This window comes from Dipodomys ordii, unplaced genomic scaffold (genome assembly GCF_000151885.1).
Source record: "Dipodomys ordii isolate 6190 unplaced genomic scaffold, Dord_2.0 Scaffold167, whole genome shotgun sequence".
Lineage (NCBI taxonomy): Eukaryota > Metazoa > Chordata > Mammalia > Rodentia > Heteromyidae > Dipodomys > Dipodomys ordii.
Genome location: NW_012267383.1, coordinates 473,867 through 488,203, shown reverse-complemented (window position 1 = coordinate 488,203; position 14,337 = coordinate 473,867). Strand labels below are relative to the sequence as shown.

Genomic DNA, 14,337 nt, shown 5'->3' with positions numbered 1-14,337 from the left:
TCAAATGACACTATCTGCTTTTAATTCCATGGTACCATTCTACTTTGTACCATTTTGCTTCCAGCCCAATGGTACCATCTGTTCCCAGTATAATGGTACCATCTGCTTCTGGCATAATGGTTATCTGCTTCCAGCCAAATGGTAACCATATCCCTGGTGCAGATATTCCAATGAGTATGCTTCAGAGTGCACAGCAAACTTTTGTTTGTTTGTTTCTGCCTGCCCAGATGGTCCTTACCTAATCTTTATTCATAACTTCCTTTGAAAACCATACAATAGGTATTTACAGAATAAGTCATTATATTAGTGACATTAGAATCAGATAAACATCAATTTTTTTCTCTTTTAATGCTCTACTTGACATCAAAAGCAAAAAGAGGTAAGTTGGCAATAAACTTGTTAGGTAAACCTTATTTTCCTTAGATTTATTCCTAAATAGGTTTGTGCTTCAATTAAGTTTCTACAAGTCAAATCCTTTTACATTAGAATGAAGCTTTTTATTGTAAATCCATTTGTTTACCATTTTTTCCTTGAAAAAGGTTACCTTCTGTAAACTTGGATTTTTAAGAAATAGATACTATTTAAACATAGTTATCTTTCTTTAAGTTATGGTTTACATATAGGAACACAGAACACTGTGCAATATTGGTTTAGTTTTGGAGTTTCTGAATGGTTTCCTCCAAAAAATGTGGATATGTTATAAAGACTCTTCTTAGCCACGCACCGATGACTCACGCCTATAATCCTAACTACTCAGGAGGCGGAAATCTGAGGATCTCAGTTCAAAGCCAGCGGGGGCAAGAAAGTCCATGAGACTCTTATCTCCAATAAACCACTAGAAAACCAGAAGTGGAGCTGTGGCTCAAGTGGTAGAGCGCTCACCTTGAGCTGAAGAGCTGAGGGACAGTGCCCAAGCCTAGCAAGCCCCATGACCCACAAAAAAAAAAAAAATTCTTTTCTTAAAAAGAAAGAAGAAAAAAGTAAAGAAACAATTGACAATGATGAAAATCTATGATTTGCAGATCCATCCATTTATAGAAAAGAATATCCTGAACTTCTCAGAATATTTTCTAGCATGATTTTTTTTTTGGACCATGCTTAAAAGAAAATCAAGACCATCTTGAATAAGAAAAAATCAAAACACATTTCATTGAGTTGTGTCTCAAATTTTTCTTGTCTATTGTAACAATGCAAGTTTTCAGTGGATTCTTGGTTATAGTTTAGTTAACATCTCTTAAAGTCTTGTGGATGATGAATGAATTACGACATTTGAAAGGAGAGGCTGGGCTTTGTGTATGCTAATTGGTTTAGCTTATGAAAGACAGGCCAACATTCTATCTTGAGTTAATTCTGCTAACTGGCATTTGTCTTGAGAAGGTAATTTCTGAACACAAAGTCATGTTTTAAAAGGAATATAATTGATCTGGGCATTGGTGGCTCATGCCTGTAATCCTAGCTACTCAGGAGGCTGAGCTCTGAGAATTGAGGTTCAAAGCCAGCCTGTTAAGGAAAATTCATGAGACTCATATTTGCAATTAGTTACCACAAAAGCTGGAAATGGAGCTGTGGCTCAAATGGTAGAGTGCTAGCCTTGAGCAAAATTGCTCAGTGACAATGCCCAGGGCCCTGAGTTCAAGCCCTAGGACTCCACAAAAACAAGCATAATTGGTATAAGAATCTAGCAACAAAATATGCTTTTACTTCTTGGTGTCATTGTCTTAATTATCTTCCAGTTTATGGTCTGTGTCTCTCCTGCCTTCAGCCATTGATATCAGAGGTGTTCATGGTTAACTCATGAACTGATTAGAAGCAGAAAGGCTAATTTTACATTTCTGCAAGATTTGAAAGAAAAAAATCACTTTTCTAAAAAAATATTGCTTTGTTTCATGTGCCAGTTCTATAATAACAAATATACAGACTGAGTGAAATTTTATCTAATCTATGATCACTGCTAAGTCTAAAAAAAAAAAAAAGCCTTTCAACCTGACTGCTGGTGGCTCTTGATTGTAATTAAGATTGTTCAGGAGACTGAAATCAGAGGATTAGGTTTTGAAGTCAGTCCAGGCACAACAGTGTTTGAGACCTTATCATGAGTTAACAGGCAAAAAGCCAGCAATGGAGACGTGGCTCAAGTGGTAGAATGCCAGCCTTGAGTGGAAAAAGCCAAGCCTGAATATAAGGCCCTGAGTTAAAGCCACAAAACCAGCATAGTCTTAGGGTTTGTGTGTGTGCACACGGACACACACATATATACACACACAAATTCCCATCTCCTGCTGAGTGAGTCAGACTCTGATTCTTCATGGCTGAAGGTCATTTTAATGCTGTTCACCAAAGTGTTAAAACCATACATACTTATTTCTGGAAACAGAGCCAGATACTTTAAAGATTTGTCCTGGGTTTTGTTTCTTGCTTGATCTATATTGAAATCTTTTCATGTGTTTCAACAATTCTGTTGCATTATTATCTGCAATTTGTAAGTAAATGATTGTTTCGCTGAAGGATATAAATGTATTATCAAATTTGTTCTGTTGCACAATGATATAAAAAGGAGACTAAAATGTCTGGTGATATAAGTTAGGCAAAGCATATCCTGGAACGTTTGGAGATTATGCCCTTCTATCTGTGGATACTTTCCAAGAAACTAAGGTGTCAGCTGGATGCTGGTGGCTCATGCCTATAATTCTAGCTATTCAAGAGGCTGAGATCCGAGGATTGTGGTTCAAAGCCAGCCCAGGCAGGAAAGTCCATGAGACTTTATTCTCCAGTTAACCACCAGAAAACCAGAAATGGCGCTGTACCTCAGAGTGGTACAGCACTAGCCTTGAACAAAAAAGCTCAGGGATAGCACCTAGGCCATGAGTTCAAACCCCAGGACTGGCACCAAAAAAAAAAAAAAAACACCAGAAAAACCAAAGACATATGGTGTGTTTGGCTAAAGGGCTGAGATAGCCCGTTCAAGTTCCTTGATTACAAAATGTTCAAGGGCATTGTGGCCAACCATGCTCATTAATGCCAACTGTTTCTAACTACTATTAGTATCTATGTGTTTCTATCTCATTCTCTTATTTTTTAATGTATTATTTCTATCTCATGTTTGTCTTTGTTCCCCCTAAATTCTCAATTCTCTGTCTTTCTATTGTATTTATTTAGGAATCCATAAAACTATTAAATGTTTAGGTTACTACTACGTGGAGAATGTTCTTCCTCCAAGAACCTTTCTGTTCGATCATTAACACATTGTTAATCATTTTTGTGGATTTAGTGAGGAATGATTTAAGTATTAAAGTTTCTTGACATTTAAAAATTACTTTGCTGACATACACATTGAAGTCTTAAGTTGCTAATTGCCAAAAAGAAAAAAGAAAAAGAAAAGTTGATTTAAGAACACGAACTTTAAAACTCTTTCTTTCTTTCTCTCTCCCTCTCCTTCTCCCTCTCTTTCTCTCTCTCTCCCCCTCTCTCTCTTTCTTTTTTCTGCCAGGCCTGGGACTTGAACTCAGGGCCTGGGCACTGTCCCTGAGCTTCTTTTCCTCAAAGCTAGCACTCTACCACTTGAGCCACAGCACCACTTCTGGCTTTTTCTGTTTACATGGTACTGAGAAATTGATTGAAATGCTTGGCAAGCACTGTACCACTAAGCCACATTCCCAGCCCCATGAGTATATTTCATACACTCAGCGTGTCTGGAAACTGACAAAAGCTAGTACTAGTTCATCCAGAATGGCTTTAAGAGACTATTCTCATAGTCTCTCCTCACCCCCCTCTTTTTTCTTCCCTTCCTCCCTTCCTCCCTCCCTCCTTCCCCCCTCCCTTCTCTCCTAGGATTTGAACTCACCCCTCAGTGGCTCTTCTACTTGAGTGCAATCCTCATCCCCCCCCCTCAATGTTTTTCTTTAGTTATTTTTCAGGTATTATTGTCTAGGTCTAACATAATCAGGATGTCTCATGTAGCCAAGATTGTAGCCATGCATCACCACAATTGTTGGCCAAAGTGGGGATCTTACTAACTTTTGGCCCAGGCTAACTTTAAGTCATCCTCTTCCTGTAGCCACTCAGCGAATTCTAGTCAGAAAAAGACTTAACCCATCTTCCTGGCAAACACACCAAATATGCTACCAGAAAGTTTAGGACAACTAAAGAACCTCATCCTTGTGTCTGGAAAGAGAAGAAATCCAGGCAGATATAGACATAGTTGAAGGTGATAGGAATGTTTATTCAAGAAGAAATATAGCAGAGCAAGGGAGAATGCAGCATAGAAATGGCCACCGGAAGGCAGCCCTTCAGCGCATTGCAGCCATCTTGGATTGTCTTCCTCATTACAGAACTTGGCCTTGCATTAAATAGGGAGAAATTAGAGTCTTTGAAGACAGCTTTCTGATTGGTGGGCCTCCTTCCTGTTTTCTACAAGATTGGGAAGCCAAAGATTCAGCATCCTTGTCCTTATCTCCTCATCCTTTTGTACTTTTACTCCCTCATTCTCTTGTAGCCACCTTTCTCCGTCAGCCATGTTGTTGTCTGTCTGGTTTTGGTTTATCAGCTTATCCTGCCATGTGTAAGTCATATGGGCTGCAATTCCCTGACTGCCAGCTTTAGTACTAAGCCATCTCAGTCAGTCAATGCCAGGTAGTGTCAGCCTGTCCTTATTGAAATATGTCATCATCGCCACCATTGTGATTTGGTATTGTAAGTGCCCATACAGATGGATTTGTCTTCCTCAGTCAGGCCTGGACCATATCTTCTCTGATTCCCATTTATCCCCACTGGCTCAGTTTGGGGATAGATGGAGTTTAGGAACCTGATTGTTGAGTGGTTGAACAATCCTTGTAGCCAAAATACCAGCCATGGCTGTGGAGTTTCTGTAGCACCTGCTCCATAAGTTACAAGAATTATCATCTGTTATTGTTTCAGAGCAGTGAGATTTGCCAGGTGCTAGTGGCTTGTACCTGTAATCCTAGCTACTCAGGAGGCTGAAATCTGAGGATGTGAAGCCAGCCAGGCAAGAAAGTCCTTGAGACACTCATCTCCAATTAACCAGCAGAAAACCGGGAAGAGGAGGTGTGGTCCAAGTGGTAGAGCTGCCAACCTTGAGCCAAAAAGCCATTTGAGAGTGCAGGGACCTGAGTTCAAGCCCTAGGATCAGTGTAAATAGAAAAAAGGAAAAAAAGTGTAGTTTATACTTTACTAGCAATATGAAAATAGGATTCCTGTGTGGTTTGCCAAGTGTTTTATTTTTCCAGGTGTTTCTTTCCATACATGCACTAACCCAAAGATACCAGCAGAGGGCAGCACACCTGCATAACTTGCAAACTACATATCTGGTGTTGGCCTAGCAAATTCCAGTAGCTGCCTAAATTGGTCCAAAATATACCCAAGTGACAATACACATAGAAAAGCTACTGGAAAATACAGAAGGAGCAAAGATGCATGCATGCGTGTGTGTGTGTGCACGTGCGCGTGTGTGTGCGTGTGCCCATGCATGTGCACACTAGAACTGAGGCTTGAACCCAGGGCCTGGGCACTCTCTCTGATTTTTCTGTTCAAGGTTGGTGCTGTACCACTTGAGCCACACCTCTACTTACAGCTTTTTGCTGGTTAGAGAAAAGAGTCTTAAAACCGACACCGGTGGCTCTCTGTAATCTTAGCTACTCAGGAGGCTGAGACCTGAGCATCACAGTTCAAAGCCAGCCCAGGACGGAAAGTCCGTGAGATGCTTATCTCCAATTAAATACCAAAAAGTCAGAAGTAGAGCTGTCACACAAGTGCTAGCCTTGAGCTAGCTCAGAGACCAATGTCCAGGTCCTGAGTTCAAGACCTAGGCCTGGCACACACAAAAAAAAAGTCTTACAGAGTTTTCTGCCAAGGCTATCTTTGAACCTCTATTCTCAGATCTCAGCCTCCTGAGTAGCTAGGATTATGGTCATGAACCACTGGTACCTGGCTAGATCATTTGTTTTTAGAGCCATCAAAGCACCAAATATGAATGTCCTTAATGTACTTGAGAAATCTTGCTACTAATTTTGTATCACTAATTTTTCATGCTGTATTCAATTAAGAAAACAAAATGGGCCTGTCTTTTCTATTGGACCTTTCTTGGGGGTGGGGGAAGGGGCTGTTTAATCCAGATGTTGCTGTGTCAGTGAACATTCCTCACTAAATCTCAGGCAGCTGCTTAGCGACTGTCACTAACACCTGGCTCTGTCGTCTCTTTGTATATATGTCTAATTTATCAGTTTCTCGTAGATTGTCAGCAGCCTGCTGCCGCCGTACCGCCACAGTGCGCACAACTAACTGCAAGGCCAGACTGCCCGACAGTCAGGTAAACTCGCAGCCCTCGCTTCTCCCACCCTGCTGCATGTCTGACCCCCAAAGGCCTGGACGGAATGACACCCTACTCTGTGTTATCTCACAGCGGGGGTGTGGGGGTTGGGTGTGGGGGGAATGCAAGAGAGTGAGCATTCAGGTCTCTTTACTGCTGGGAGATAGGCTAGAGGCCTTTGTGCCCCTCGGACAGGCAGAGTGTAGGTGTTCACATCCAGGGTTATTCACCAGCCTTCCAGTTGGAAACCTGGAGTTGTGCGGATATTAGTCCCACTTTGCTATTTGTTTCTCAGACAAGCAAAACCAGGAAGAGAATGGAGACCACAGATACACAGTGTAGCAAAGGTCTGACCCAGGACAACATTATTTTTTTTAAAAAAAAAAAGAGCTGGTGACTCACATCTGTAATCTGAGCCACTCATGGGCCATCATAAGAAGATCACCAGTCTGGACAGAAAAGCCCAATTAGCCAGCTGGGCTGAAGGTAGGCATTGGTGGCTCATGCCTGTAATCCTAGCAGCTCTGGAGGCTGAGATCTGAGGATTGTGGTTCATAGCTAGCCTGGGCTGCCTCCCCTGTCCATGAAATTCATATCACCAGTTAAGCACCAAAAAGCCGTAAGTGGAGCTGAGGCTTAAGTGATAGAAGGAACAGTACTCAGGCCCTCAATTCAAGCTCTAGGACTGGTGCACAAAATGCTAGGCTGGAGGCATGGCTCAAGTGGTAGAGCACCAGCCTTGAGCAAATAAAACCAAGGGACAATACCTAAGGCCTGAGTTCAAGCCCCATCAAACTCTAGTACTGGAGCACACATGTGGGCGGGCGTCCACACACATACATACACATTGGTAATGAGTGAGCTTTTTAGATAAGATGATCTGAAAAATTCTAAAAGCAAATTTGCTCGCTCCCTGGACAGGGACCTGGAGAGCTGATGACCATTCATGGTTCCTGGGAAAACTTGTGTGAAATCCGCTATGACTTTTCTTCATCCTGACTTCCCTAACTCCTGTTGGAGCCATATGCTTTCCTAGTCTGTCTGAGTGTTGCTCATTCGTGCGTGTTGCTATATCTGTCACCCTCATTCCAGGGGAGACTTCTTTAGTCCTGAGTCTGTCTGAGGAGTAGGTGTAACTGCGGGCCACATGTGGGCCTGCCTCGAGGAGCTAGTAAGCCACCAATGCAGGACTGTGGCAGCCAGGGGCCAAGTGTCACATGGTCCCTGGGACTAAAGTTGAAAAAGATGTACTGTTCCCAGCCAGGGTCATTTTATTTGTTTGTTTGTTTGTTTTTGTGCCAGCACTGGGGCTTGAACTCAGGGTTTAGGTACTGTCCCTGAGCTTCTTTTGCTCAAGACTAGTACTCTACCACTTGAGCCACAGCTCTACTTCCAGCTATCTTGGTGGTTGGAGATAAAGGCTCATAAGCCTGTAGCATCTCATAGGCTTTCCTGTCTAGGCTGGCTTTGAACCATGATCCTCAGATCTCAGCTTCCTGAGTAGCAAAGATGATAGGCATGGGCCACCTGTGCCAAGCCCAGCCTGGATCTTCTGATGGTTCTTAGTCTGGGCTGTTCTAGCAACAGAGCTTTTATTCCAGAAAGGTTTTTTGCTAACCTGTTCGTGCTATGTGGTATTGGCAGTCAGTCATAGAGCAATTTCAATAATGGATGCAGTTCAAATACATGGATAAGTATTCCGTCCATCTTGATGGAATTTTACAGGCATAATGTTAAGAATGTGACCTATAACTGGGCAAGTGGCTCACGCCTATCATCCTAGCTATTCAGGAGGCTGAGATTTGAAGATCCCAATTGGAAATAGGCTCAAGCAGACAAATCTGAGAGACTCTTATCTCCAACTAACCACCAAAAAGCTGGAAGTGGACGTATGGCTCAAGTGGTAGAGTGCCAGTCTCAGGTGGCTCAGTGAGAGTGTGAGGCTTTGAGTTCAAGTCTCAGTACTGGTACCAAGCTACTCAGGGGGCTGTGATCTGAGGATCATGGTTAGACAGGAAAGTCTATAAGACACATCTCCAGTTAACTATCAAAAAAGCCAGAAGTGGAACTATGGCTCAAGTTGGTAGAACTCTAGCCTTGAGAAAAAGACCAAAGCAAACAAAAACTCACGGATACTGCCCAGGCCCTGAGTTCGAGCCCCAGGACCCACACTAAAACCAAACAAGCAAACAAAAAATTCAAACTAAATATAAATAAAGACAAATAGGGCTGGGAAGGTGGCTCAGTGGTAGAAGCGCTTGCCTCACATGCATGAGGCCCTGGGTTTGATTCCTCAGCACCATATAAACAAAAAAAGCCGGAAGTGGCGCTGTGGCTCAAGTGGTAGAGCGCTAGCCTTGAGCTGAAGAGCTGAGGGACAGCGCCCAGGCCCAGAGTTCAGGCCCCACAACCAGGCCAAAAGAAAAGAAAAGAAAAGACAAATAAAAAGCTCAACCTACAGTCCATGCTCTACAGAGAAGCCCACACTCACGCAGGGTTGGGATGTGTGGCTGTGTAACAGGTTCCAGAGGCATGGGTGAGTGAGTGAGCGAGGGGCTCTTTGTCCCGATGCAGTGTGTGGGCTGGGATCCTACCTGTCACACCCCACAGCTGTGTGACCCTGAGGTTACTTCTTCGGGCTTAAAACTCCTGTGAAGTGAGGTGATCCACAGACCCAGGGGGAGGAATTTAGTGAGGCAGGTCCACCCAGTGTCTGTAATCCACCTTTCATAGCACCTGTCTGATTCAGGCAGAGAAATCCAGTCCCTTTCCTAACCTTCCTCCTTTATTTGGGCACTGAGTAGAAAAGACAACTGCTCCAGGTGGTTTTTGTTTTTGTTCTTTTTGCTGCTCCTGGGGCTTGAACTCAGGGCCTAGACACTTCCTGCATTTTTTTGCTCAAAGTTAGTGCTCTGTCACTTGAGCCACAGTGCCACTTCTGTTTTTTTCTGAGTAGTTTATTGGAGTTATTTCTCATGGACTTTACTGGCCAGACTGGCTTTGAACCAGGATCTCAGATCTCAGCCTCCTGAGTAACTAGGATTACAGGCATGAACTATCAGTGCCTAACTTGCTCAGGGTGTTTCAAGAACAGAGATGGTCTCATCAAATGATCTCATTTTTGTGTGTGTGCCCATCCTGGGGCTTGAACTCAGGGTGACTAGCATTCTACTGCTTGAGCCACAGCTCCACTTCTGGCTTTTTGGTGGTTAATTGGAGATAAGAGTCTCACAGACTTTCCTGCCCAGGCTGGATTTGAACCAAGATCCTCAGATCTCAGTCTCCTGAGTAGCTAAGATTACAGACATCAGCCACCAGTGCCCAACTAGGGAAGACACTTTTAAAGCTTTATTACACCTGGCTATTGTGTGTGTGTGTGTGTGTGTGTGTGTGTGTGTGTGTGTGTGTGTGTACTCGTACATGTGTGTGTATGCACATGATGGTAATAGGCTTGAAGTCAGGGTCTCTTGCTCTCACTTAGCTTTTTTGCTTTAAGGCTGGCATTCTACCAATTGGGCCACAGCTCTACTTCTAGTTTTTTTGGTGGCTAATTAGAGACAAGAGTCCTTTAGATTTATCTGCTCAGGCTGGTTTCAAACTTGGATATTCAGATCTCAGCCTCCTGAGTAGCTGGGATGTCACCAGTGAGCCACCAACACCCAACACCCAGCCCACCCAGCCTGGCTTTTTTTTTTTGGCGGGGGCATGAGGGGGTGGTAGTGGATAGGTTGCAGGGCTTGAAACTCAGGGCCCAAGCGCTGTCCTTGAGTTTTTTTGGAAAAAGCCCCAATTTTCTAGTGGTTAATTAGAGGAAAGAATATCACAGACTTCCTGCTTGGGCTGGATTCAAATGATAAACGTCAGATCTCAGCCTCCTGAGTAGCTAGGATTACAGGTGTGAGCCACCAGCACCCAGCACTTTTTTTTTTTTTTTTTGGTAGATCCATTCTGACTTAAACATTTAAGTGACCCAGTTCAGTTACTTATGCAGAGATGGCTGCAGAGATGGCTGCATTTAGGCTACTTGCTTTTTCCATGGGTCGATTTACTTGAAATCAATGCACTTTCATGAATTGCAAATGTTTCTCCTCCCTTGATGACAGCCTAATCTCAACCCCACTTCCACAGCTCATGTAAAGAAAAGAACAAATGTGTGGTGCTTCTGCTTCACACCTGTAATCCTAGCTCAGGAGGATCTCAGGAGGCTGAGATCCGAGAATCACAGTTCAAAGCCAATCCAGGCAGCAAAGTCCAAAAGACTCTTATCTCCAAATAACCACCAAAAAAGCTGGAAGTGGAGCAGTGGCTCAAGCAGTAGAATACTAGTTGAGTTAAAATGCTCAGGGACAGCGCCTAAACCCTGAGTTCAAGCCCTAGGCCTGGCACAAAAACAAACAACACTGATAAGAACAGTCTGGGATGAAGAGTTTATATTACATTTCCCCGATGCATTTCATTTTTCTTTGTCCTGTCTTGTTTTGAACGCCCCTCCCCCCCATTGGTGCCAGCATGCTTTGGACTTTAAACTATTTAAGTGTTTGTGAAACGTAATGGGTGTGATCTCTGCAGCCTGCCTGAGCCTTAGTCAGCGCGTTCTGCTGACCAGTGTGTTTCTGCTTTGCAGTCCTGATGGAGTGGCCCCTGAGGAGCAGCCACATTCCAGCTCGCCCTGCGTTCCTCTCCAGTGTCTCTCACCACCACCTCGCCCCTAAGCCTCACCGCCAGTGGACATTGGGGCACACCCAGGATACTGCCCAAGACCCAGCAGGGAGTTTTCTTCTCCATTGTCAGATGGCATTGGATTCATCATCTGGGAGAGGAAACATTGAGAAGAAAACACAAAGCATCTAGACTCCTTGTGTGATCAGTGTGTTCTGATGAACTGCAATCAGTTGGCTCTAGTGCACTTCGATTTAAAAAAAACAAAACATAAATCTCAGATGACTGGCTTTACCTCTATAGCAGAGTGTCCTATGACAATTTAAGGAGACATATGTTATAAAATTATCTTTCTTCATCCTCCAAATTCAGCTATAGAGGAGGATTCCTTTTTTTTTTTTTTTTGGTCGTTGGTATTTATTTTGTTGGAGATTTTTTTTTTTTGGCTATCTAATGTATGTCTATCAAGCTAATTTAATTTCTGTGAGAGGAGAATTTAATTTAATTCATTTATTTTATTTTTGAATCAGCAATAGTTTGCTGAGTGAAATATGAGTTGTAATTTAGCTTGGGATCTGGAATTAGCCAGACTGATTATTTTCCTTTCACAAAATGCTATGCGAGGTGCATTTGATCGTTAACAGTAACTCTATTTTGCTGTTACATTCATACTATGTATGCAAACTTTCTTTTCTAATTGGTCACTCATTAACTGCTGGGTTTTGTTTTTCTTATTAGCGTTCTTCACTGGATATCGTTAAGTAAATCTAAGAAAGAGACTAAATTATAATTCGTTGACACTCAAGTTTGGATGGCATCTTTAGCTTTTTTTGAAATTGCAATTTGAGTAGATGCACTGGTGCTGCTTGTGTGTGTGTGAGAGAGAGAGAGAGAGAGAGATGATATGATGTTAAAGTTAAATAATTTGAAGGGAAAAATAGTGTGTTTATTTAATGATCAGAATATATATATTTTTTTTCTTCTTCCAAATTCAGGGTCCTACTATGAGTCTTTCCTGTTAAAAAAGTATCAAGAATTAATTGGGAAATATATACACAGATAGATGTAAGGTAGTCTTGGTTAGTTAATTGACCCAGAAGTGTTCAGATTTTGAGTCAGTTGTATGCTTTGTTGTCAGGTTTTTTTTCATAATTAATCTTCCTTGCTAACACCACCCCTCCCAACCCCAATAGGTTAAGAAAAAACATAGCTCATTGTCTACTTTTGATCAACACTCAGGTGCCTATAATCATTTTAGATTGAGATAAGACATGTTCCTAGTTAATTTCCAGATTCTGCTAGGTAACTTTTATGACTTGATTTCACCGTAGATTTTCATAAGCAAAATTTATTTTGCACATCGTCTGACAAACAAGGAAACATGTTGAAACTTCTTGAGCTGTCAAGTCTTGCACTGGGCTCTTTAATTTCCCAGGGCTGGTTCACACTGTTGCTCCTCATCTTGGCTCCTTGTCCCTGTCAGATAGCCTTAACTTAGTTAAAGACCCAAGGATTTCATTTTTCATGTAATGGAATCTGTAGCTTGTTTTCAAAATGACTAGATCTTTATTATTCATGTAAAGGACCATTAGCAATGTGGGGTGCTAAACCATAGGTGTGGTGTCTAGTAGAAGGAGGGCATTGTCAGGGAGTTGTCAGTCCTCATGTATACCCTGTCTGTTCTTGTCTATCATCTGCCAGTGAAGGTGCATTCCCTGTTAATTACCAAAGCCACCAAAAGGTTCTGTGTTCTTTCTAGAAGTGCTACTTTGATCCAGGTCCTTTCATAGGCAGCTTGGAGGAAATAATTGAGATCTTCCACAAAAATAGGGATTAGAGTTAAAGGACAGAAACAGGTGTGTGTGTGTGTGTGTGTCTGTGTCTGTGTGTGTGCGCGCGCGTGTGGACGTGCGCGTGCTGCTACTGGGTCTTAGACTCAAAGTGTCTCACACTCTTGCCTGGCTTTTGCTCCTAAGGCTGGCATTCTACTACCTGAGCCATACCTTCACTTCTGACTGGGTCCTGGGAGATCAGAGTCTTTTTAAAGACTTCGCTGCCTGAGCTGGCTTTGAACTGTGATCCTCAGATCTCAGCCTTCTGAGTAGCGAGGATTACAGGTGTGAGCCACCAGTGCCTAGCTTAGAAACAGATTGTCATGCAAGTTCTAACCCCAGGACCCTCTTGCATTGTTCCTACATGTATTGCCTTGCTGTGAGGTCCTGTTTATTAGTGTTGCGTCTACCCCGTAGCAGGATGAAGGAGCAGGATGGATTTTATTGGAGTCAATGAAAGAAATCTTCCATCCTCCTGTTGTGTGATTTTATTTTGTTTTGCCAAGTGGTTGTAGCGAGTCGACTTTGTGCCTGAGGGAACTGGCTTTTTAAACAAGTACCTTGGAACATCTTTCTCTTTGGCTGGTTTTTTGAGGTGGTGGTAATGGGTGCCCAGTGGGAGTCTTCTCTAGGTAAATATAGGATGGGTGAGTATGGCACCCCCTGTCGGGAGAGCTGGTACTGAATTTCCTCTCAATCCTTTAGCCCAGTCACATAGAAAACTCTTATTTCTCCCAATAGGAAACTTACCATGAAATTGCTTATTAACTACTTTATTTCTGCTTTTTTCAAAAAGTTATCTAAATAGAGTGGGACAGGCTTGCTTGCAAATATTAATCCTATAAAATGATAATTTTAGCAAGACTTTGCCAAGGAGATAAACTTGGAGATGAATTAGCACAAAATTAGGTGATAATCCCTGAGCAGTAAAAGAGAAAACCATAGATTTATCTTATGGTTGAACCATATTTATAGTCACTTACAGATTTCTTTTAAACTTTATTTATTTATTTATTTTGTGCTGGTACTGGGGCTTGAGCTCAGGGCCTAGGCACTGTCTCTGAGCTATTTTGCTCAAGGCTGGTTCTCTACCACTTAAGCCACAGCTCCATTTTCCACTTTTTGCTGGCTTATTGGAGATAAGAGTCTTACAGATTTGTCTGACTTGGGCTGGCTTCAAATCAGGATCCTCAGATCTCAGCCTCTTGAGTAGTTGATAGGATGACAGGCGTGAATCACCAACCCAGGCCAAGGCGATTTTTTAAAGGAAGCACAGTTGCAATATGGAAGACTTGTGTATGGAAATGCTTTCCTACTGAGGATTTTTCTTAATTAAAAAAATAACAGTAAAATAAAGTGAAGCAATTAATTGCTTTTCATTCAAGTGCTTACACCTTGGTGGACTCTTTCTAATCAATTCATGTTTTCCTCAGATCTTGTTATATATTCCATTGTGGATTCTAAGAAAAGAGGAGAGGAGAGGTATTGTGATTTGGAGAACTTCTAGAAAACACAAAACTATTCACT

At 42.4% G+C, this 14,337-nt stretch overlaps 1 protein-coding gene across 3 annotated transcripts in view; it reads left to right on the top strand.

Moving 5' to 3' along the window:
* Bicd1 (bicaudal D homolog 1 (Drosophila)) overlaps window positions 1–12,848 on the top strand; it is a 98,101-nt gene extending 85,253 nt beyond the window's left edge. Inside the window, exons 9-10 of one of the 3 annotated variants that reach the window (XM_013033442.1) lie at window positions 6,244–6,319; window positions 10,944–12,848. In XM_013033442.1, coding sequence (XP_012888896.1) covers window positions 6,244–6,319; window positions 10,944–11,031 — 164 coding nt within the window. In that variant the 3' untranslated portion in view covers window positions 11,032–12,848. The remainder of the gene's footprint in view (window positions 1–6,243; window positions 6,320–10,943) is intronic. The other 2 variants (XM_013033440.1, XM_013033441.1) reach the window with 2 other exon arrangements.
* Window positions 12,849–14,337: the final 1,489 nt, after the last annotated feature.